Source organism: Amblyomma maculatum, chromosome 5 (genome assembly GCF_055883805.1).
Source record: "Amblyomma maculatum isolate TAMU_Amacu chromosome 5, ASM5588380v1, whole genome shotgun sequence".
NCBI classification, from domain to species: Eukaryota; Metazoa; Arthropoda; class Arachnida; order Ixodida; family Ixodidae; genus Amblyomma; species Amblyomma maculatum.
The window spans coordinates 156,079,913-156,105,600 of NC_139348.1; the positions used below are offsets into that span (position 1 = coordinate 156,079,913).

General features: G+C 46.8%; 1 protein-coding gene across 2 annotated transcripts in view; it reads left to right on the plus strand.

Annotated features, from left to right (window-relative positions):
* The window catches only part of LOC146190058 (uncharacterized), a 176,039-nt gene that overhangs the window by 47,463 nt on the left and 102,888 nt on the right, over positions 1-25,688 (plus strand). For both annotated transcript variants that reach the window (XM_084604792.1, XM_084604791.1), the window contains exon 2: positions 24,603-24,653. In XM_084604792.1, coding sequence (XP_084460918.1) covers positions 24,603-24,653 — 51 coding nt within the window. The remainder of the gene's footprint in view (positions 1-24,602; positions 24,654-25,688) is intronic.

Consider the following 25,688-nt stretch of genomic DNA (forward strand, 5'->3'; position numbering starts at 1 on the left):
AACTGGCGAATACGAATTTGTGGACGAAGAAGAAGACCTAGTGATAAGAAATGTGTCCTTACTGCTCACCATCCCACAAATATGTTATCGCTCAGGATTGCATGGGCATTTGGACGGGACGGGCGGTGAACGCAGAAGTTATCTGAGCAATGTGCTAGGATGTAAGCGGACACGCCGCTTAACTATACGCCCTACAAAGCATCGCAAGACAGCTGGCAGCAAAATCCAATCACGCATTACTCGGGTTCCCACTTATGGAGTCCCACGAAAATCAGCAGAGCACGTTCCACGTGCGCGCGTAACTCAGCGGGAGGGGACGCCGAGCTAACCTTGGCATCAATGGGGGTCGCACGCGCGGAATTGTTTTTGTTTTATTTTATTTTATTTTTCTGTCTCCGGCGGACTATCTCCACGGGTGCGCGGGCGTGACCCCCTTACGACTGTGAGTATACGACTCCTTCGTCCTCTTCTTCCTCCGGCCTTGTAATGTGACGTCACTCGTGGCTGCCTTCTCTTCCTCTCCGTGATGTCACGGAGCCGTCCCCGCCTCTCTTGTTTTGCACGGGGCGAGCTTCTCCACATCGCCCACGTGTGTTGCAGAGCATAGTGCTATGCGACAGGCGATTGCGCGACAGCGCGTTCGCATTTTTTTTTTTTTTCGTTGTTCTTGTTCTGCACTGCCTACTTGCCCACTGCAGTGACGTTGTTATGTATCACTATTTTGTGGCAGTGCGACAAAGTATACCGCATTTACACGCACTTAAGCCTCTCATCACTGTGAGTACTCCGTCCCGTATAGACGGCCACGGTTTCAGTCACAGAAAACTCACGTAAGGAAACTAAGCACTTTACGTACTTTTAAATAACTCTTCTCACTTGCATGCTTCAGAAAATAAAACTCTACGCTTGTAACCCTATGCTTGGTCGATGACAACTCTCCTTACATGACCCAGATTGGCCGCGTGGCACATTCCACGTGCAGGATTAGAAAGAGAGACGTACAACGTGCAGCACTTCTCAATTGGACACTGTATTCGTGCCGCCTCAACAGGAATCGGACACTTTTGCCTGTCGCATGCACGGCAAAAGTGCGTGCGTGCGGTGCGTCACGTGAGCGCACCGCAACCCTTTCGTCAAGCCCTCCTCTAACACAATTGCACCATCGAGCTTCTGTGGTCTATGTACAGCATGCTTGTTGAGCACGCAGGTGTCATGGATTTTTCTCAGGTAGCGCAAATTACATCACATTATTTTATAAAATTATGTACCCGAATTAAAGGTTTCTCCTAGCCATGTTTGGATTCATTTGCACTCAGCCCCGATTTTTTTTTTACTTTATTTTCATAATCTAGAATCATTATTTCCGCTGGACACCCGTGTGAACGCCAGTATGAGTTACAAGTATGACAGGATGATTAGATATTTGAGTAGTAGAAATGTTTGTGAAAGAAATATTGATAACCTTTACACGGTATTAGCATACACGTTCAAATACTAGAGATCACGCTGCTTTAATCAAGCTTTGTTTCTTTTACCATCCATGCTTGGCATTTAGCAGTTTTTTTTTTCTTTTTTTTTTTTTTTTTGTCTTTTCAGGAATGAGAAATATAGAGTGCTGTAATTTTGTCAAGGCCAAAAGGGAGTAGCTGTTTCTGCCTTCCGGGAGCAAATGTTTTAGGCATATGCATAGATGCGCGGCAGTTAGAAAACAGCAGCTGGTAAAATAAAAAAAAAAAAATCACAAATTCTTTTACATTTGTACCCACATAGTCACGTAAAATATAACTCCGCAAGGTATGTCGTTTAATAGTTGGCTATACCAATTCACAGTAAGCGTGCTGTCATGGCTCAATTCGGAGTTAGTTTGAAGCTGAGCCGTAATAGCAAATTAGGCGCATTTTTATGCCTTTCTTCTTTATTTTTTAGACTTAACAGCACGTTACAATTCCTATGTTCTCTTAAATGTACATGCCTAGTGCCATGTTTACGGGCCCTCTACACAACGCCCGTGTTTCTTCTTCTTTTGTACCCCTTGGGAGAAATAAAAAAAAAAACTTTTTTTCCCCCTCGAAATTCGGGGTTCTTTAGAGTAGACGGTCTATTCTCCGGGTTGGAACTCCCGAGTTCGCCGGAGGACGGCGAATGACGTTCAAGGCCTTGCAAGGTCACACTACCGTGGTCTGCATATAGTGCTTCCACACAGAAATAAAAAATATTAGAGAGAATCGTATTCGAACCAGTTGGGTTCAGTAGTCGAGTGTCTTAACTACTTAGCTATGCGTGGCCTGCGGGAGTTACGCAGGACCGGCAGCAGGTGTCCTGTAATTTACTTCCCATGTATAGGGAGGTCTAAATATGCGACATTACGGTACATATAGCTCTGCCCGTCCAGGCTGACCCGTCCGCCTCAACGCGTCTCCCGCCGAAGCCACGCGGCCTCGAGGACACCACACGCGGTGAACGTTTCCACCGCCCGCGCGCTGGGCCGTGGCCCTGTCAATACGGCCGAGTGCGTAATGGAGAATAGATTATATCGCCGCGGATTATGCACTCGCACACAGTAGGCTTTCCGGCTGAACAAGTAGAGGGCTTGCGACAAGACCGATGGCTTCGAACGCGGAGAGATTGAGGATCTTGTTTGCGGTAGCCCCACTCTGTATGCGAAAGGGAAAAAAAAAAAAAAAAAAGAATGACATCCTATATTTCTCCACTGGCAAATACCGTATTTATTCGCGCAATGAGATAAAAAAAATATTATTCATAATCAGTTTGTTTATTTCTTTACAATAACCTTATAGGAAGCCTCGTGCGGCGGTATTTATAGGGGGCACGTGCACGACGGGGCAGATAGCGCAAAATACAATTTACATTGCACGTAGGAAAGTGAATTTCATTCATATTATGGTGGGTAATCTGCAGTAGGATACACCTCTAGAACGCGGTATCAAAATCCCTTCAGAGGATGGCCTCCAAGATATCGCGTCGGCTTTTTGGTGTCATGGCGATTTCGTTTACGATTGAGACATGACGACGTGCATGATGACTCCGTAGAACCCGGGCAAAACGTTCCTAAGGCATTTACTGCTTTGAAAAGTAGCAACAATAAAAAGAAAAGCACCTCGAGCCCCATAACCAGGCAAAAACGCCAGTGAATAGAGGAGGCGATGCCCTCTTTTCTAGGCCTGTCTCCGATGCGCGATCGCAACCGGCAAGCGGGAGGATGTCAGGTTGAGGTTCGTTCTCGACGCCGCACGAAGGGACGCACGGCCGGACGGGCACAAGAACATTCGCAGCAGCGATAACGGAACACGCTTGCTGCGCCGCCTCCGTCTGGTCTTCATCCGGCTCAAGGAGGTAGGGAGAGGGAGGTGGAAACATGCACTGCTATCTCTTTCGTTGCGCTTGTTCGGAACCTCCGCTGCCGCTCTGCGGCTACATCGCAGAGTAGGCGTGTGTAGGATAGAAATGTCTACTCTCAGCTGGTGGTTTTGACTGAGACCACTGTTGTGAGCTTTTGCTTGCCAGCGCTCAGCACAGGAATGCGACGAAGCTTTGGAGGGTAACTTAAATGCTTGGAACCAAATTGAAGACAGAGCTTCGGGCTATGTTTGTGGCAGTCGCCTTTATTTGTCCGCGTAGAGTGCGGGTTCCAAGACGCCGTAAATAGAGACAGGCGGTGGCGGAGGAGGGTAATGTGAACGGACATGGGTGGGTCCAGGAAATACGCTGCTATTACGGAAAGAAGCAAACGAATCTGCTATGTTTGACGTCACCTAGCTGGTGGCGGCGGTGATGATGTGCATTGATTTTTTGTATTATCAAAACATGCATTGAAAAGGCCTTTGTCGTGGAGCAGACGTCGGTAGCGTATTGGATGATGCATATGGTTCAGTAGAGTGTTCGCTTCTGTCGGGTACGTGACTTTCAGCGTGAAACACATACGCGCTCTTGTAGGACCTATATGGAAAATTTGCGAAGGCTAGTCATTGACTCATTTTCTTTTGCTTTCAGTGGTCTGCTGCAGTGTCAGAAAAAAAGAAAAATAGCTGCTACAATATATGCTCCGAAAACAGCAGTTCGTTGCAGTGTATTGATCAGTTGTCCATATATGACCTCCGGTATGGTAACCTGCTAACTGCAGGGTTTAATGAGCCCGGCGTAACAGGCGGAACTTGCGGCATTTGACGCTATGTCGACAAGCTTATACGAGGGTAACCCTAAAAGTAAGGTCCCAAAAGGGCTGCGGCCGTAGGGAAACTATTTGCGTGGCTGCTCGCCATACTGCTGTGTTCATTGTTCCCTGTCTTCCAAGCAAGCCATGAACAGCGCGAAATGGACTGTCTTGGCACGACAGCCATTTGAAATGGAGCTCCCGTTTGTCGTAACCGCCAGGTGCGCATTTTTGAACGCAGAAGGCGTTCAATTAATAGAAATTCATCGCCAGTTGACGAATGGGTACGGAGAGTCGTGCATGGATGTTAAAAACGTCCGCAAATGGTGTAGGGAGTTTGCAGCTGGTCGCACTGAAATTCAGGACGAATAAAAAGCGGTCAAACGCTTCCTCAACGGCATGGCGGTCAGTTGACATGGGCATACAAAAGCTGCCCCAGCTTCTGCGAAAATGCACAGACCGCAACAGCGATTATATGGAAAAATAGAAGAATGGTCTGCATTTTAAGTGATTTGTAAATTTCCTAAAATAAACATTTCTTTCGATTTATAAAAGAACTGGAGGCCTTAATTTTGGGATGACCCTCGTACAAGTCGGCACAATAAGGTGTCGCATGAAAGTCCACAAGACAGCCCTAGACTTCGGCGTTAATGTTCGCGTGTCTGCCGCCATTGGTTTACCTCGCTACAAACATCCGCTGGCCCCAGCAACGATCTGTACTCGTCGAGGAAATCTTAGTTTTAATATCTTTAGCTGCTATTTTTCATGTTTTGGTATACATTTCTGGCCCTGTTGCACACGTTTCACCGGCGTGACTGCTCTTTCGCTCTCCTCCTACGTTATTCCTGTATTTCAGGACCACTTCCTATCTCATTCAGTGAGATTTATTTAGAGAATGAATTTAAAGCATGAATCAACACTGACGGCCACATTATAGAGCATCAGGGCGGTTCTACGCTTTAACGCATATACCGCTGTGACTTGCCTGTCGAACTTGTATGTTTACCGCAGACCGCCCTAGTGTCCCCTTACGCCACCAGAGAGCAGCACCAGTCCGAGCTCGTCGCTTGGCTCGTTTGGCCTCAGACACCAGTAGAGCGCGCTTCGTCGCGGCAGCAATAGAAGTAAAGGCTCTACAATAAAATATAAACCCAGAGATAATAATTGAGCACTTGCGTCTGTCCCATATCAGCGTTATGTTTAGCCTTTCGCTGGCACCGCGCTGCCTTTTGTCGTTTAGCTCAAGTACGCCACGGTGGAGGGCGACGTCAACTGGGCGCGGCAGAGTGGAGGGGTGGTGGGGATGGATGTCGCTGTGCGGGCCAGGAATCATATTTAAATGCTCCTCGCTGTTTGCTTTGCGGCATAATTGTTTATTTTCTCGGAGAGGGTTAACGGGTGTCTCGCGCGGGCGAGTAGACGGGGTCGACGCCCTACCATTTACGCCGCGGTCCGCGTTAGCGCGGCTAGCCGGAGTTTTTCCCTAGTGTCTCAGAGAGACGTCATAGTTAACGTTCTGACTCCAGGGCAAGAGCTTTGGCCACAATACTATTAGCAAGAACATTGGGACGAGGTTTACGGCACTACGGTAGTGGGGGCGCTTATTCATATCTTAAGCATAAGGCACAACTTAAGTTTGCAGTAACCGCCACAAAAAATTTCTCCGCGACTGAAAGTAGTCCGCTGTTAAGGCCTTTCTGGTTACCTATATAACAAGGTAACCATCAGACCAAATTACAAGCTCAATAATTTCGATGCCTCTGGCTTGTTTGGTGTATTCAAACATCAAAACCTGATTCTGTTTATTATTCAGCGGAGTAATATACATGCTGGGAATTTTTCCTCTGCCTTTTTTTTGGTTGTATCCTACTATAGAAAATATACCTACATACCCACTAGAATCGCCCAATTTTGCCAACAGATATTTTCCACTTTCTAAAGTTAAAACAATACGGCTTGTAAAGTACGATTAGAATACTTTTCTGTTGCATTTCGTTCGTTAGGTTGATTTCTGGGGAATGTCCACTATGCTAAAGAATGGGAACTTTATTAAGCACTTATGAAACCTAAAAAAGCTCCTTTGGTTTTCAGCACGCGTGTTTTGACGGCACTTAGCAATAATTTGTACGCACTCAAAACCGTTTTGTTGCTTGCTGAAATGCACTTGAATACGGATGAACTTTATGATCACCGCCTTACGACAAGTTCGACTGAACTCAACCAGTTCGAATGTCCAAAAAGAGGAGGGAGTACGAAGCAACTTACGCGATACCGACTGCAGTTGGCTAGAAATCCATAGATATCTCGCATGCGTCTGCTTGGAATATCTACAGCATGTGCTATACATAACGCATATGGGACGCCAATTTTAGTGCTATAGGTATACGTAGAGTCTTTGAAAACGAGACCAAAATAGATATCTGAGGGAGGGGTGAAATATCCAGACTAAATGTCTCATGGAAATTCATATAATGTTTTATGGCTTGCTGGGAATCGATGGCTTTAAATGAAACTGGGGGATAGCTTTTGCGCTCCTCCAAGCTTGGCTGCCGCGCCAGCGGTTTCTTTCCCCGTCATTGGACAGACTGTAACGCCAACTTGGCTCACGTGATATGGTCAAGCGGATTCTAGTGGGCTATCATTCGCCAACTGATATGAGGCTGTGCTGTGTAAAGATGTTTTCCATGATTCATTCTTCATTATGACCATCAACTGCAGACACCTTCGATACCGTCCCGGGCGGGCGTTGTCCACCACGGTGGAAATGACTTTTGACTTGAACTTTGACGGCTGACCTATCACAGTGAGAAAAACCAGGTTGAACATGTATATGCTTTTGCACGAATTTGCCGATTTAATCAGGGTTAAATCGCAACAAATTTTCCATCAGTCCGTCTGTCCGCCAAAGCCGCACATGCACGCACACACATTTATTGAAAGCTGTTTGTTGCTTTTTTGCGCTTTCTTTGCACGAACTTCAACTGCGCGCGATATCTTCTAGAGGATGGTACCGGCACAGAAGCCAACAGCCGGACTGACCAACAATTTGTAACTATTTATTGGGCGAACTTATACGCCCCAACGGTAGACATTTAGAAAGCGGAGGTAGCAACAGATTTACGACGACCTTGGAGATAAGACCGTCGCTGTTGGCCGGACTGTGTAAGGCGAGTCTGTGGTCGATGGCCATAATGAAGAATGAATCGTGGAAAGCATCTTTACAGAGCAGAGCCTTAAATCAGTTAGCGGATGGCAGCCCACTAGAATGTGCTTGCCCATATCACGTGAGCCAAGTTGGCGTTACAGTGTGTACGCAGAGTTAGAAATTCTTCTGAGAAAAGTAAATGTGTCTGCGGACTTCGTAGGCAAGGCGCCCAAAACACTGAAAACAATGATCGACAGTGTCTTACATTCACTGCGCATTTGAATATCATTTGTAAAATGGCGACAACTTGGAGTCCTCCAGCATCATATTTCTCGCTTAGATGGGGAAGGCCTTCCATATACCCATCTCCCTAATTAAAATACGCCGGCTACAGCATATAGAATCCGCAACCATCGCTTCACGGACAGTCGAGTGCCATAGTGACCGATTCGTACTGCGGAAAGCACCTGGTCACACACCTAGCTTTACTTCATTCTCTGGCTGTTGGCCAGGCTCTGCGCTCTTGACCTTGACTGTGACCGTTGGACATGTCCGAAATCCTCACGACTGACGTCTCGACATTCCTAGCGCGTTTTCTTAAGTAACGCGTAACCTGACCCTTCTGTTCTTCAACATAACTCATCCCGCCCCCTTTTTTGTACCCTCATTTTTTGCTTATGACGTAAAAAATTTCAGAGGTTAACGGCTTCAAAGACAAATGACGTAGTGAGGATGACACGCTGCTTCAACGAGGGAGAAAAGTCACGATCGACACAGTACGTCCTGCACGATATGGGGGCTTTCCCGCACAAATCTTGCAAATACCTTTTTTTTTTTGTTTGTTTGTTTCTTTTTCTGTTGCACCTCAAACTCCCTCTCACACTTGGCACTGCGAGCCACGCACAAAACAAAGAAGAGAAAAAGTGCTCAGGACTGCGCAACATTACGCAACAATTCTGTCCGGGCTTGACACGACGATCACTGTTGACACTGCCGTCAGTGTTATCTTTCAACCTGACGGCGACTCAACTTGCTCTTGGTGCGTGGACAAATACTGTGAGTCGACACAAATAAAAAAAGGAAAAGAAAAGCCTAGGGCTGCGCGCTTAGAGATTACGGGCTTGCGTGGACAGCCGGAACCGAGTTATTATTAATGACATTCAGAGGAAAAACACGGCGTAAGCTCAGGATGGATGTTATGTATGCCCATCTCTCTTCTAGCCCGGTTCTGGAGTATCTCCGCGAAAGTATATTCGCCCTCTCGGCCAGTGGGTCAGTCGGGCTGCCAGCTTCTTTTTCCTCTCCCCTTTCTTTCGTCACGAGGGTGCGAAGAGAAAGGGAGAAGTGGGGTTGTCGATCCTGAATGAACGGCGGAGCGAACGGAATGACGCGCGCCCTGCCAGCTGCCGTAAGCGAGCAACGGAGCGCCGGAAGAATGTAAAGATATAGAAATAAATAGCCAAGGATTGTAGACACGACGTGCGCCTTACGATAATAAACACACCGCTCGCACGGAGCGGATATATGGGAGGGCGATATTTCGGAGTTGTGGGGAAGACAAGGAGGGGAGGAGGGGAGGAGCTTGGAGGAATACTCCGTGAGGCATGCTTTTGCGGGGGGCAAGGACAAATGGTGGGAGAGGACGATAAGGAAAATAAAGCGTCGATGGGCAGCGGTGTGTTTGGATTCACTTTTACGCGCGTCTTTTTCCGAGAGAGAGACTCATTTTGGGCGTCGCCGCACCCCGCAAGTCGAGAGACACTGTCGGATGGTAGGGAGCGGCAGGTGCAAAAGTGGGGCACACCCGGTGCAAGCAGCAGGTGGTGCGGCGTAAACTGTCCAGACCCTACCTCTCTACTAGCCCGTTTCGTGTTTGCGTGGCTGTGCTGCGAAATAGTAGGGATTTTGGTTCAAGAGCTGCTCTAAGTTCTATTGGGGCATGCCAGTAAAGTGTCTTCTCATTATTTCTATTTTGTTAGCTTTTTTCTTCCTGTTGTATTTGTGTATGATTGTTAAATGCTCGTATGTGGTGCTATCGTACGCTTAGTTGGTTTGGCTAGAGGGGAGGAGGCCAAGTCAAGTTTTGAATTTTAGCTGTAAACGATAATCAAGATAAAGACATAAGTAAAACAAGTAGAACCGTTTCTGAGGAGGCGTTCGTCAAGAGAGAAAGGCGGGAGGAGGGAGGGAGAGACATACTGTCACGTGGTAGTGACAATGCTGTAGGCGACAATCCAAGGGTCCAGCGTTGTTATGAAACTCTTTAGTGGACTGACTTGCGGCCGCAAGAGAATTAAGCAACACGGCGGTGTCGATAGCAGCAGTGCTGCTCCTCGGTCGTCGAACTAAGAATGCTTTTTGCATTCGGCAATGCTCAATTTAAATGCGGAGCAGGAAACCAGCCAAGGGATACCTGAAAAGTCCGGAATAATCCGGAAATAGTTGTGCTTAATTGCCTGCAATCATTCATGACTAAACCCGGCGCATTTCGTGCTACAAAGTAAGTGATAAAGGCGCGTTTCGCAATACCGAGCATGAATTAATAAAGAGCACAAGATCGGTGCGTGCGCTACGATCACTGGGACAAGGCCGCATGCTGGCCGCTGTTAAAGACAACGAATAAACATGTCAAAGGTTCGCGTCAATATTACTGCTGTGAATATCGTGCCATTGCTCTGGCAGCGTTTTTCATTGCACAATGATCAGCTTCTGTAGTCGGAATAGATTATATAGATCAGTAGAGATGGGAGGGCTCGGGAAAAAAACTTTTTTCTTGTTTTTTCCCGAGACATGCAAAACCAAAATAAAAAAAAAAAAACAACACAAAGTATGATTCCCTCAAAGAAACATAATTTGTGCTAATCGATAGATGGCTGCTTCTAAGTAGGAAGTAGTAGTGAAAAGGCTTCAGTAAGAATACAATTTCTTTGCTGTTATTTAGTTTTGGTTGCACAAACTAGGCTTACTTGAGAACGTTGGTGATAAATGCTATTAAAGCAATTTGAGATGCCGAATTTTTCCCTCTTCCACTGCGTGTCGAAACGCGAGCATATGAAATGTAGTCTTGATCTACTTATTCGTATTTCCAACAAAGTACAAAGAAAATGTAGTCAGGTTGTAGCTTCATTAGTGAGACGGTTTTGTTCGGGCGCCGATGCCGGTCCACCAGCGGAGGCGCCCATCAACCACCAATGCAGCAGCTAGCAGATGTCCCGCGTCGTTGCGCCATTGATAGCATATCACGTTACTGTGATGTGACGTCACTAGTACTCACTGATACACTTAGGAACTTCATGTTATTAAATTAAATGGTGCTAACGATGCGTCTCGATCGGGCGAAATATTATTTAACGGCTTTTTGGAGCTGAATTAAGATATATATAAAAGGATTATTGTGTCCAGATTTTTACTGTGGGTTACCTCACATACAGAGAAAATCCATAACATGCTTATAAATCCACAAAGCGTGGGGTTCCAATCCTTTTAAAGATAACATGATAAAATTTGTATGCATGCAAATTGAACTGGAAGGAAAAAAAAAAGGCCTCAAACTCAACAAGAACAGATTATAAGAATCTAGGAAGAGGCGAGCACAAACACATCGCCAGTACTAGAGCGCCTTGGTATGTCAATGATATAATTAAAAATGCGGTGTTCTTTAATCTGTCTATTAAACATTATAAGAAAATGAACAGAACTGGCAGTTCACGTGCGTGTATTGTATTCACAAGAACAAGCAGAAAAGAGGCAAAAAAGCATTTTTTTTATCAGATGGCTTACTCTATTTATTTATTTATTTATTTATTTATTTATTTATTTATTTATTTATTTATTTATTTATTTATTCATTTATTTATTTATTTATTTAATACTGCAGGCCCTTACGGCCCAAGCAGGAGGGGCATACAAATAACATCAGTGTACAGAATGAAGATAGCAAATAATAATTTCAAAATGCTTGTTCTTTGGGCAATAGAATATGAGCAAAACAAGGACTAAACGAAATGCTAACCGAGCTCTTCATTTGGGAAACTCATGAACATAAACAAACAGAAGTAAGCCAATTAATGAAATACCCAAAAATGAAATGTCAAACGTGCAGCAAGGAAAAAAAAAAAAACGAACAGTTTGGGCAACCAAAAAGCAGACAAGAAAAACATGTGAGATCAGCAATTCAAGATTTCAATTGAATCAGTGTTGGTTAGAAGCGGCAGAGGTAAGTTGTTCCAATCTGTTATCGTGCGAGGAAAAAAAGAATATTTAAAAACATGTACTAACGAGAAATGCGGTAAACGTTAAATTACCAAGATTTGATAAAGGAAAAAAAGGAGCCGTTGATATTAAAAAACTAGAGTATACCTTAAAATGCAAAAATGTCCTATACTTATTTACATGGTGGCAAACTTTGAACTGCATGTTAAAATTTGAACGAGAAAAATAAAAGCACGTGCAAGAGTAAGCATATATAAAAACACACGATGAACATAGAGAAATGTTGCGTGTAGATATGGTTCCGTGTTTGATTTAAGGAAAAATGAGGTAAACCTCAAACAGTACAAGCTCACAGGAATATAAACAGCACATTCGAATGTAAATATAGAAAGACTAGACTAGTACCAGGAAGGAGAACACATAGATTGAACTCCGCATAAGATTTTGCCAGAAAAAAAAACAACAACAAGAACAAATCGCAAGTGAAATATATATGAGATGGGAAAAAACGCGCTAAGAACAGGGAGGCACAGAAGCAAACACCGCACATTGTCTACCCGCACTAGTCTACTATATGAATTTCTGCTCCTCTCATTTCCGGCGCCGCTCATCAAACTAGACACTTTAAACTGTATGTTGGAGCGATTGAATACAGCGTTCGTAATCTATGACCCGTGTGCCTAGCTTGTACTACACAGACTAAATGAACCATTTCTTCTGACACGCAATAGTGGAGGCTGCAACACACATGGCAGCAATCCTCTAGAGCCATTAAAGGTGTCATTTGTCTTTTTATAACCGTCTAAAAGCGGCGCGACATTTGCACGAACAGCACTCTGTTAAAAAAAAAAAAAAGACTGCTGTTTTAATGTAGATATACTTCTTGATTAATAAAAATAAGTGATATTTTTCAAAATTTTCCAATATTTCAGGAAGGAAAACTTTTTTTTTCCTTGTTTATTTCCAACCTTCAAAATTTCCGGAAATTTTATATCTAGATGGTCAACACGTGACATAGTGAACGCCAAAATGGTGGACTTTGCTTAGCGTCCACCGTTCACACATATCAGCAAGTGGTAACAGCCGATATAAATTCGCGCGCAGACATTCACCGTGCGCCGGGACCTCGGCACACATTGACATGGTCGCCGTTAATCGCTATGGCTTTGGGCAATCAAATATATACGAGTCGTGGTGGGACTAAACAACGCCAATGGACTATATTCATTCGGAATATAACCATATGACTTGCAGATTGACTGATTAATTATAACCACGTGCATTCCACATTAGTGTGCGGCGAAGGCGCTACTGTGGAAGGAGAGGGGTTTTTCTAAAGGAAAAGGAGTATGGACTTCCTGGAGACAGCTAAGTGGAGACTGCGCGCCGCTCGTGCGAAGCCGATCGCCGATCAGCGGTGCATCCGAGTCATTACTAATCATCATGCATGCTGGTGGTAGTGGTTTATAACAATATTGAAAGACTAAAAAATAAATTAATGGTTGTCGCAGAAACTGCAGCATTTACCTCGAGCACCCCATTCCTGGCCATGTAAGCACGCTATATAACTTTTTTTTTTTCCTTTGAGACGTTTTCCAGTAAGCATAGCGAAAAAGGAAGCGGGAAGTAGGAGAAAGTTAGAAGAAGGAGTGTAAATAGGTTTCTCTTAAAAATTAGCATAAGTTGCCGATAAACTGGTTGTCTAGCGTCCACTTGCGGTAGTCACAGTAAAGGTCCCACCGCAGGCCTACTTTCCGTAGGTAGCACTGTCTCACGGATGCCGCAGCAGGGCAGGTCCACAGCAGATGCGTCACATCGCACATTTCCGGTGAAGTACTACAATGCAGGCATTTGTCGGTCACTGGAAGGCGTTCGTCACGCCACCGATGACGCTCAGAAGGGGTCAGAGCCGCTCCTGCCCGAATCCGGCGCAGGTAACTCCTTCTCCCGAGTGACGTTACTTGGGAGAGGGTACGAACATGGAAGAAGAATTAGAGCGCGTGCTCGCTGGCGCAGATTCTTCATCGAAAACACGGGACAGGAACGGATCTTGGGGAAAAGGGGAAGGTAATGGGATGTCTAATGTGCCAAGGTGTGCATTGTATCCACAAGGATATTGTGTAGGTCGTGAGCATGGCCGCGAATTCAATGTATACGTATGTGCACAGGACATTGGTATTTTTTGCAGAGATGATGAATGGATTGTGTAATTTGGAATGTGCGCCGAACAGCCTTAAGCTGCTTAAGGGCAGCTAGGGAGTCAGTGTAAAATGAATATCAAATGGGCGTTCGAGTGCGAGGAAAGTAATTGCATTGTGTATCACCTAAAGCTCCAAGGCAAGGGGGGGGGGTGGCATGTATCCACGCTATATGTTGCGTGAGAGTTAAGATGAGGATGGGAGGTTCTAGTAACGTTGGATGGGAGGGACTGCGTTAACTCCCCGCAGTGCTGTGTAACTACCATAGCGTCATCTCTCATATATTTGAAGATTGTCATGAATAATAATTACAAATCTGGGAGGAGGGGGGGGGGGGGGGGGGGTAGGGGGGTTGAAAGTGTTTGAAGGCGTGTCGAAGTTGGTTCTTAGTGTGAGCTGACACGCCGTCCGTTAGAGTCCAAAAGTTGTGACGTTTTAGCAGTTTAAAGTACAGGTTAACCATCTAACGAAGCGTACAAACAGCAGAGAAAAAGAAATGCAAGCATCACGGCTCGCTGACTTATCAGCGCTAAGGGAAACGGCGCGGAATATCACTCTCGAACGCGAGGGCGTGAGGAAAACCCGGGGAACATGACAAGATTAACAGCGGGGCAGCGAGCGGGAACGACGAGAGAGGTGAAGCGAAGAAGAAATAACAATAAAGTTTTGGTACCCGCAAAGGAGAGGAGTTGAGGGAGAAGGGGGGAAACGAACAACCATCGAGTCGAAGACAAACAAGAGTGAACGGTGGTTTTTTGCCGCCGCTGGTTCTCCTCCGGCTTCGTGAAGGATGATCGTTTGTCGAGGAGAGCACCGGGAAGCTGGTCCTCAGTGGTGTTACTCTCTCTCCCCTGCCTCCAGCATCTTCCCCCCTCCCCCGTTTTCCCCACACAAGGGGCAAATCTAGCTGCGCTGACTTGCCATGCATGCCCTGCCCTCAGCATTCACTCCCCCCCCCCCCCCCCCCTTTTTTTTTTTTCTGGTCTAGTCCCTGTTGCTGTATTCTTGCGCAAGCTGTGCGGTTGCTGGCGGTTGCGTGCTTTCTTTTATTTTCACGGGGAAAACATGGCTGAGGCATAACCCTTCTGGACCTATACAAAAAGAAAGGCAGTGAAGAAGAAGTGTACTCCCCTATTTGACAAGGTTAGATTTCGTATCGGCACAAAGAAAGGCTGACGAGGGAACTGGTTGAAGCATATTTTATTTCAAGGGACATTAAGTGCATCAGCAAGGCTTCTCTTGCTCTTTCAAGCAAAGAGATTTATTTTTTGAGTGAATTTTTGTATAGCAGATGAACCCAGGAGTGTTTCACGCGAAAGCTTCGTTTTCGTCGCATTTGTTTTTGTCTGGGCCTTGCAGTAAAAGCTGAGGCCGAGTTGTGAGTCAACGCTTGTCATGTAGCTTCCTTTTATCGTGTCTTGTGTCTTCCTGTTCGCGCTGTTTTTATTAACGACGAAGAGAGAAGTGAGCTGAGGCCTTAATGCTAAGGTTTGGAAACATGGATGACAGTGAGGTAGCCTACGTTGATGCGACCGGAGGCCAAATCGGGGCGGGGGCGGCTTCGGTCGTAATCGACCGAAGAGGGCCAGTTTCCGCTGCGGCTATCCGGGGACGACGCAATATAGAGGCTACGGAGGAAGTGGCGATCGCTTTAGCTTATGCTGGAACAAAATCGAAATTCATCATAAGCGACTGTAAGACTGCCATTCAAAATTTTGGAAAAGGCAGGATCTCGATCCTTAGCCAACAACCACTGAACAGGAAAAGTGAGATAATCTGGACATCCGCGCACGCTGCCGTCCCTGGCAACGAGGCGGCCCACGAGCTAGCTCGAGCACTCTACTTCCGGGCAGCCATGGCACCCCCGATGACTGGGGTAACGAGGAGTGGGTGCTAAATTATGGAAAAATAATCAACCACTATAGATTTGCACGTAGGCTGCTACCCCCACCAGACCTAAAACTGAATAACAAAGAAGCTGCTGCATGAAGGCGCTTGCAAAGTAATACGTTCATGAATCCGGTCTTGACGTACCATGCGTACCCCGAGACGAGATACCATTATAGATGTAGGGACGGTGGGGCGAGAGGGAACCTCGACCACATAATATGAATGCCCGCACTTTCCCGGGATGGGACAAAATATAGTTAGTAGAGAGAACTGGGATACCCTGCTGCAAAGCTCGGTTCCTGAGCTCCAGCGGAACATCGTCCACCTGGCGGAGAAGGCTGCCATGGACCAAGGCCTGCCAGCCAGCCTTTAACGCGGCGGCCTCCGTCTCTCAGGCCTATGTGCCGGGGGCGGGGGTGATCGGCTTCTTCTGGTGGAAAATAAAGTTCCCTGGGGTTCTTGACCACCTGGGGTTCTTGACGCGCACTGACCAATTTATTGTGAAGAAAAGTCGTAATGGTCTATATTGGTCAGACCAAATGGGGCCGAAATAAAATTGGCTGTGGTTTTACCAATGGCCATCCCGAGTAGAATTGCGGAAGCAATGAAATACAAAGCCGATCACCCTCAGCTCGGCTCAACTTCTCCGTGGCTGACTGTTAATGTTGTTGTTGCGACTGTAGGAAGAAAGAAAAGAAAATGCACGGGCCTGCTACTGGCTCTGTAGCTGAGCCACCTCCGCTGCCTCGCGCGGACAGAAAGGAAAATGGAGAAGAAAGAAAAGAAGAGGCAGAGAAAGACGCGCGTCGCAACACCCGTCGTCCACCACCGAAGCGGTGGCGGGTGCAGTGACGACCTACAACAGATAAAAATTTGGTGGCAGGCTAGCCTCAACCGCAATTAAGCGGCGGTGACCTACCAGTCCCAGCCCCGTAGGGCCAGGAGCAGCCCCCCCCCCCCCCCCCCCCCACCTCACATGTGACATTCAGGTCAACGTGAATGCCATCAAAGGAAAACCATTTTTTTATTATTGCTATGCCGAAATCAGCTCTTCTAGGCGTTCGGTTGAAGGATAGGCGAGAATAATAATAATAATAATAATAATAATAATAATAATAATAATAATAATAATAATAATAATAATAATAATAATAATAATAATAATAATAATAATAATAATAATAATAATAAAAATAATAATAATAATAATAATAATAATAATAATAATAATAATAATAATAATAATAGACATGAATCATGTACACAGAACATGCCCACGGGAAGAGGCAAAAGGTAGAAGCTGATGGTATTCTTCCTGACGACCTGATAAGCAGAAGTTCCGCTCCGGCCACTTTTGGTGGCGCTGGAGAAACGATTTTTATGTCCGCGTGAAGCCTATTGCAGCTATAGGTGATAGGTGGCAATAGGTTGCGTGACGTCATCAAAGCGCATGGCATGGCTGATTTGGCAGGAGCTGTACACTCGGATAGCTCCTTTCAGACTGGGAAGGCAAGATGGGAACCGAGCCCTGAACCCTTGGATACCGAAATTGGATGCGTATATGTATTCCTAGGTCACGTTCATACGGCTTGGTTAGATAACCGTGATTTTATACCATAACGTGGTAGTTTATGAATGTATAGGTATGAGTGAAATGATACAGGCGCAGATTAAAGGATTAGTTATTAGCCGAGAACCAAAGATGCATGTACGGGTACGTGGATCCGCAAGGAGAGCTACAGACGCAAAAGATGCTAAACAAGGGCAGATCGTGTCAGCGCACGTAAGTCGCACGCATTTAGCTTATCCACTTAAATCGGGAGCCATTTTGTTATTATAAGTTAGGGGACATATAAGGTATGCGCTTGCAAAAATTTCAGCCGGTGCTTGCGCGCTGATGCGGGTTTTCTGGTGGGAGGTTTGGGGGCACTGAGTCCGACAGTCGGCTCTATAATGGCAGTTTATCCTTTTCGAGGCAGCCTCCTATTTGTTTCAGTTGGTACTTGCATGTTTTCGTTGTATGCCTCGGCAGGCAGTGCCTTGAAATCTCTAAGGTCTTCTATACTGTGCATGCATTGGTGCCTGGCCGCCATATTTATCATCGGTGCCGGCCGTATGCCGGAGAGAGAGAAAGAGAGAAACGAATTTAATGAAAGTAGTTTGCACTTGCCGCCATGATAAGACACCGTACATGAACACCATGAGATCTCTCCGCTTGTCTTGTCTGTGCCACGTGCGACGATACGCTGCTGATTCAGGTGCGCTTGCTTGTCCATCTTCTCTGGCAGCGGGTTTATCTCGCTGAAGAGCGTGAGAGAAGATATGCTCGTGAGTTCTATCTTCTTATTACATCCGTCTGCTATCAGCACCTGCTGATAGCAGACGTCCTTCTGCTCCCACTCCCTGCACTCGGCTTTCGATAATCATTTCTTATATGGGCAACCCACCCAGCGTATCGATACAACTCTTCCAGACGCGAATGACGAGGAAGGCCAGTGACCGCCCGCAGGGCCGTCCATATCTTCAATCTTTTCTGTCAGCTTCTTGGTGACGTCGACGCACCTGGCGCCGTATGCAGCCCTCGACATCAAAAGGGTTTCCACCTGAGTACGCGTTGCTTCGGTAGTGGCACCTCCAAACTTGTTCACTGTTGTATTTATCAGCCGGAGAAGCTGCTGCCACTTGTGGTCGAGCTGTTGGCGACATTCCGCAGCTCTTTTCTCCTCCTGGCGTTTAGGATGCAATTGCCTCTCATGGTTACCCCACCTTAGATATTTCTGTCGCTGTCTCCCTGATCATAATGCGTGTTTCTTCGGAGCTCTTCCTTTGTGCTCTTCATCAAATACATCTGTAGTCATTTTTGCATCTGAGTGACGGCCTGGTGGGTCGTGCGGCTCTCCCGTGCTTCAACCATCTCTGTAGGCAGTACAGTGGACGTAGTCAGCAGGCGTATGAAGAAGGTGATAGTTTGTTTTGATTTGCAGGGTTTAACGTCCCAAAGCGACCCGGGCTATGAGAGACGCCTTAGTGGAGGGCTCCGGAAATTTCCACTACCTGGGGCTATGCCTTGCTTTTCGCCTGCATCGAACAGCGGTCACCGCGGCCGGGATATATTTCGATCCGACATCCTTGAGTTTAGCAGTTGGGCGTCGTAACCGCTGAGCCGCTACGGCGAGTCTGAATAAGATGATGTGGGTTCTCTCTTTCTCGAAGCATATATGAGGAGCGAGAGCGAATCTAGCGCACGATAGAGGAAAATAAATGTCCGCAGTGGAGGGCTTGATTTGACGAAGCTGACTCATCTGACATCGATGTCGAGGAAGCGCTGTTCAAAAACGTAGCCGACGAATTAAAAATTTATGAGAGATTGAGCGCTGGATATGGAATCACATAACTGTGTACACGTGTGCCAAAATTTGTGCGCGAAGGGAACAACGGCTACGTCCCGGAGCTTCCATGGTCTTACGAGGATAAATATAGCGGCAGTAAATAGAGAGATTTAGCTTACCGTGATCCGCGATCCGTCACCGTGACTCTCTACCGCGCGTGGGTGGGGCGTTCAAGCTGATTGGTCCCGAAGCGGTAGGTCTGTGTGCTGACATCCAGTATGTGGCGCCATCTATCGGCGTCAAGGGGGGTCTGGGCATGCGCAGTGGAACGCGCGGTGGCGGATCACGGTAGCGGATCACGGTAAGCTAAAATTCTCTAATGTTCTAAAATGAACGATAGCGTGGCTTGCTCGCAACACATTGTCTTTTGCGCATGCATTTTCTTATCAACGAGACCGCCTTCATATGTACGGCGTCGCCCTGCTGCTTTCTTCAGAAGTCACTTTGAGGATTTGTCGTCGTGAACGACGGCGCACGAAAAGGTAACCAACGATGTACAGATTACTGCTGCGAAGGCGGAAATAAATAAATTGGTTCACAGGAAGGGAAATGCGCGGTAACTGTCACACTTGCTCTGTGGACACCCGAACCGCGCCGTAAGGGAAGGGAGGAAGGTGGGAGTGAAAGTGGAAAGAGAGAAAGAGGAGCCGTAGTGGAGGGCTACGGAGTAATTTCGACCACCTGGGGATCTTTAACGTGCGCTGACATCGCACAGAGCTGGAGCGCTGCACCTGAAATCAGAGTTTTCCTCGTTTTTCATTTCGTCCTTCTCCTCCTGGTTAGTCGACGTTGGCTTGTTTCAGCTCTCCTGAGGGCTCTTGTTCTCGTCACTGCTTGACGAGAGCGTCGGCTGACTCGTCAACACCGGGCTCCGAAGCGGTGACTAGCTGACGCCAAACCTCCGCCTCCTTCCCTCACCCTTATCCCCTCTTCGCGAATCCTCTCATAGCTCCTTTGTGTATAGTCACGACCTCCATGTTTCCTCTCCTTCTCCTTCCTCTATAATCGGCTTGCTAACACTTGCTTTTACCGGGGACTTGTCACGCCCTCCATTGGTCGCGCACTCTTAATTCCCTCAATTTCCCTTTCACTCATCATCCTGCAGAAGGTTTTGCTCTGTCTTCGTCTATGCTTACCCGCCTACTCTCTCGCGCCTCATTCTCCCCCTTTTGTTTAGGCTTCTATTATTACCGCTTTTTTTTTTTCAATCTCACGAACTATTCGCGCGCGAGTGTGTGCGTGCGTACGTGCAGCCGTGCGTTCCCGCTCGAAAAACAGCTCCGCACTCTTTGCCTCCTTCCCATTCCTTCCCAACCAACTTTGCTGCCTGCAACTCCGTTTCCTCCTCCCCATCCCGCTTTTACTCTTCCTCATGTTGCCTCTAACCGTCATTGTTTTTTGCCGAGTCCTTCGCCAACTTCGACTCCGTCTCGTCACCTCACCCCGGCCCTGTGTGCGTTGTTTCTAGCTGCGGACTCGTGTGGCGTTGCGTGGCACGTAGTCTTGGAACCCTTCTCCTCCTCGGTTGCCGTCGCGTCGCCCGCCGCTCCTCTCCTCCCCACGCCAGCGCGCGCGACTCCGACTCCACTGGAAATAGCGCGTGCACCCGCAACGCCTGCCGCGGGGCGAAGCTCGCCTGCTGCGGTGGCCCGCGGTATACTGTAGTTGTAGACTGTCGGGTTAGTGGGTGCACTTAGTGCGGATCACCGGACTCTATGGCTATAGTATTAAATAGTTGTTTCGTACTACCCCCGCCCCCTCTCATCCTCGATTTCTGTGTTGAAGGGAAGGAAAATAAATATTCAGACGTTTATCATTTTCATGATGCCAATATTGCCGACAGCTGTAGTGGGGCAAGGTTCTGATGCCAGGCGGAAGATAAAGAAACTCTCTATGAGGGTGTAAGACGTCTTATGGGTCGGTGGCACCGCACATGCTTTAGCGGGTGCGTAGCAGCATTCCCCGTATGCTGAGTTTTATCATATTTGCCGGATTCAGTAACCTGTGCAGAAGTGCAAGATGCCGGGCTAGTTGGTACTGCATAATGAAATAAAACAGCGCAAGGAACGGGACGAAACACGAAGGAAAGGAGGCAAAGACAAAGTTGTTAGTCAGCGCCTGTGTCTTTGTCTTTTTTCCTTCGTGTTTCGTCCCGTTCCTTGCGCTGTTTTATTTCATTATGCAGTAACCTGTCTTGGGCGTGAGGTTAGGGTTGAGGCGTTAGTGGCGTTAGGGACGTCGAGCAGCCGTGGCCCAACCAGCCGTACTTCCACAGATCTACAAGCACTTCTGGCGTTTACGAAAGAACTACAGAATATTTTGTATTTTTGACACTGTTCGGTAGTTCTTTTTCGAGCGGAATCCATGTTCCAGGCAGGTAATATCCGTGTGAAGCACGAAAGGGATGGAACACATTTGGCAGCAGCTTACCGGAATCGCTCAAGACGAAAGTATACATTATTTGCATCTTAACGGTTCTCACCTATGTGGCCTAAACGTTCAGGCTAACTAAAAGGGTTCTTCTGGCGGACGGCGTGAGCCGCGCAGGAAAGGAGGTTGGCTGAGGGGGAACTTGTCACTGCTTTGCAACTCTTTTATCTAAGAACGTAGTTGCTTAGCAAAGCTGATATAGGGACTTCAGGAACAACCGCATCCGCCTGTATGTGTCGTCTTAACTTCCAGGTGCTATGAAGGGCGGCACTACCATCGCGAAGTAGCTTAGCTAAACGCGCCGCCATGTAAACAGTGGCATCGCCGCGGCTCCAGCGCTCTGTGATGATTCGGCCGCAGCCACGTGGCCGCGACTTTCGGCACACACAGAAGAAGCGAAACAACGAAAGAGAGTTAGAGAGAAAGGTTTTTGCGCGTCGCCTCTCTCTTACTTCCTTACCTTCGCTGCTGGCCTCAATGACTCCGATGCTGCCGCCGGAGTGCTCACGCTGGTGTTTACGGAGTAAACCGTGCGATACAAAGAGGTGAAGAGATGGTGATCTGTCGTGACAAGGCCCGAGGGAGGTTGCGGGGAGGGTAAGATGGATGCAGTTGCGAACAGCTCCTGGGCCCGTCGGAGGCATTGGGTACGACACACACAAGCATGCTGAAGCGCGCTTCCACAAGCGAATTGGGTCGTAAGGAACCCCTGCCTTTCAGCTGCGTAGCGCGGTTGACTTTACCTAGTTGGGCTCTCCCCTGATGGGGCTGGGGCAGGTAGGTCACCGCCGCTTGCGGCGGTGGCTAGCCTGCCACCGAATTTTTATCTGTTGTAGGCCGTCATTGCACCCGCCACCGCTTCGGTGGTGGACGAAGGCTGTTGTTGCGGCGCGCGTCTTTCTTTCCCTCTTCCTTTTCTTTCTTCTCTATTTTCTCTTCTGTCTGCACGAGGCAGCGGAGGTGGCTCAGCTACAGAGCTAGTAGCAGGCCCGTGCATTTTCTTTTCCTTCTTCTTACAGCCACAACAACAACAGAAGAGGTGTCCGTGTGCTGTGCGATGTCAGCGCACGTTAAAGATCCCCAGGTGGTCGAAATTACTCCGTAGCCCTCCACTACGGCTCCTCTTTCTCTCTTTCCACTTTCACTCCCATCTTCCTCCCTTCCCTTACGGCGCGGTTGCGGTGTCCACAGAAATCAAGTGAGACAGTTACGGCGCCTTTCCCTTCCTATAAATAAATCAGTTTTTAAATCAGTTTTTACCTAGCGCGTCTTTGACACAAAACGATGGGGCTCCGGAGGGACTTTTGTTGATGAGACGTGCCCGAGAGGCGATATCCTCATTTCTTCCCAAGTAATATTTCGAGTTGCTATGAGCCGACATCTCAACAGTGGACCTCCACGTAGATTCTGCCTTTGTTTCTGCTCCTCCATGGTAGCTGAGCGGCTGCGACGTTTGGCTACGGCGAATGAGGCGAACTTCCACGGAGGTGAGATTAGACTAGGGCCCGTATTCCGAGTTTGCGTCGTTATCGAAGTGTCGCTATCTCACGTGACCTCGAGTAATCTGATTGGTCGAAAAACCGGTACCACTACGGAACCGGAAGAGGTGGCAACATCATGTTCCGGCGTTTCCACCAATCAGATGACTCAAGGTCGGGGAGATAGCGACACTTTCGATAACGACGCAAACTCGGAATACGGGCCCAGGAAGAACATGATAGACAGTTTGACTCCACTAACTTACGTTGTGTCGTTGTAGGAAGCGCCGAAATCTCGACTGTCCGACTACGTTTAAAGACTTTCCTAACTAGTTTATGGGGTAGTTCGCCAATATTTCGGAGGTAGGCAAGGTATACTTTGGGGGTGGGCCAGTCAAATTTCTGATTTGTACCAAGTCCATAATACCAATTAATCTCTCTCGTTTACCGCACCTGACAATAGCAGAGTGTTTGGATCCACTTGCGCGCTGATGGAAGTTAAAGAAGACGACGACATGCAACGTACAGCGTGTTATTGTGTTGCAGTTTAACTCGCTCTAGGTGATCAGATGCGGTGGTACGGGATTCGAACATCTGACCTTGACCTGAAACTCAGACAGGCTGTTGCTGTGTACGCAGGCACTTTCGTACTGCTTTTTCTTTTTAAGCACGGCTTTCTACGTATGTCGTGCGGTCTTTCACATAATGATTGGAATCGTGAAAGAGGACACATGAATGCTGTCGCGTCATGCCCTTAAAGGCGAAGCTTAAGTATCCGCCGTAATTTTTATTCGTGAGGCGACTGAGAGATATTGCAAGATATTGTCACGGCCTTAATCTTGGAGAAATAAAAGAACGGATTGTACTGCTGGCTTGTGATCACGAGAGAGACAAAATGGGATCACGAAGGAGACGAGTACGCTGGGAAAGAAGGGAGCAGACATGGTAGTAATTGAATTACAGTAATGAAATTACTGTAATTTAATTACTTTTTCGGTAATTTGTAATGTAATGAATTACTTTTTCAGTTTGGCAATTTAGTAATGTAATGAATTACTTTTTAGTAGTAATTTCGCAGCAAAGTAATTAATTCCTCTCGAAATTACTTTTACTAAAGTGCGCCACTACTCCTTCAATAGACAACAAAGTAGAGTGCGCGAAAGCAGGAACGACGTGCTGCAATCCGAAGCCAGCGTAACCGATTGGCAAAAGGAGACATAATTGAGCTGAACTATAGTCAACTAGAATACTCTGGAGAACAAGTTGTTGTTATGTTTAATAGCTTTACTTAGTTTTTGCATTTATGAAAACTAGAAAGTAATTTCAAAGTAATTGAATTACTCAGTAGAAGTAATTGTAATGTAATTTCAGTACTTTTGGGGAGCAGTAATGAGTAATGGAATTTAATTACTTTTCTGCAATTTTCAGCAAAGTAATTAGTATTGCAATTTAATTCCTTTTCAAAAGTAATTTTGCCATGTATGGCAGGGAGTAGACGAAGGTAGACAGAAAATGTCGCTCTAGTGTAGGGTTGCGAAATGATGTAAAAATTGTAGGCAGTGAATTGTTTAGTGGGTACAATTGGTTGTTTTAAGTCCGCCGTGCTTGTGAAGCAAGTCTTGGTTTAAAGAAGTGCCTTGTTGATTTCTGAGAACTAATTTCTCCTGCCTTACTTTTGTTCTCTTGCAGAAGTGTACCATTGCAGGGACCTTGACGTCCGGCGCATCGCTAAGCTCTCACGTGAGTCTTAATTCATACCCTTTACATGACATACGAAGGTCACAGGTTTTTACTTCTGGGTGTACACACACTAGACAGAGAAGTAGGGTGTTTCCAGGCGATTGTCCACCTCCTCCGAACCCCATTTCTCAGGTGCCCAAACTTGCTGTGCTTCGGGGGAGAAGCCATGAATTCACTTTTACGCGGTTGTATTCGAGGTACTGTTGATGTCGGGTGGGATGGTAAATCTTTGATCAAGAAGGTCGTCAAGACACATAACTAAATACATAAATAATTAGTTAAGGAAATTAGGCAGGTCAAACGGTATTTGAGCCTCTCATTCGTGTGCCGCAAGCTAGGGCTTTACCCCTATACGCTTCCAGGGAACTTTCATTCGATAAGGATGAGCGGAGGACTTGTACGAGCACTTCCCATTGCACAGTGAAACCAGCATGGAGGAGTACTGCACAAGTGCTTGCGCATTGAAAGTGGTGCTGGTGGTGGTATAGTGTGCGTGTAGAGTGAATAAAGAAATTGTGATAGTGTGTGACATATGTGTGTACAGACGAAAAGGGACAGACTGTCTGACGCTATCGCCAACACTCTCAATGTGAACTATGTCGCCCCAAGCTTTTTCACACTGATTGTGTCTTATTTCGTGTTTGTACCTTCGAAAATATTGCCTTATATTAATGACGGCAGTGTTTATTTTGTTGCGCCTAGTTGAAGAAGGTGACACGATTGTATACGATAACATAAGTGTAATGTTCGTGAGATTATAGCGCGAAAGCTCCGTCCTTTCCCACTGTCCCCCTTTTAATCGCCTTGTTTTTCATAATTGTTTTCATTCGAGAACAAATTGAAGCGGCCTAATCTCTTTTCCTTTGTGTTGATTACGTATGCCGTAAGTGTATATTGTAGTAAAAACATCCAACATGGATATACAGCTCTGGATATAAAAAGCAGAGCGAAAATGCACACTGCGCAGCTTCGCCCCTTTTCCGCCGTTCTTTGCGCTAGAATCAAGGTGCGGAATGCCAGCCGACGCGCCAAGCA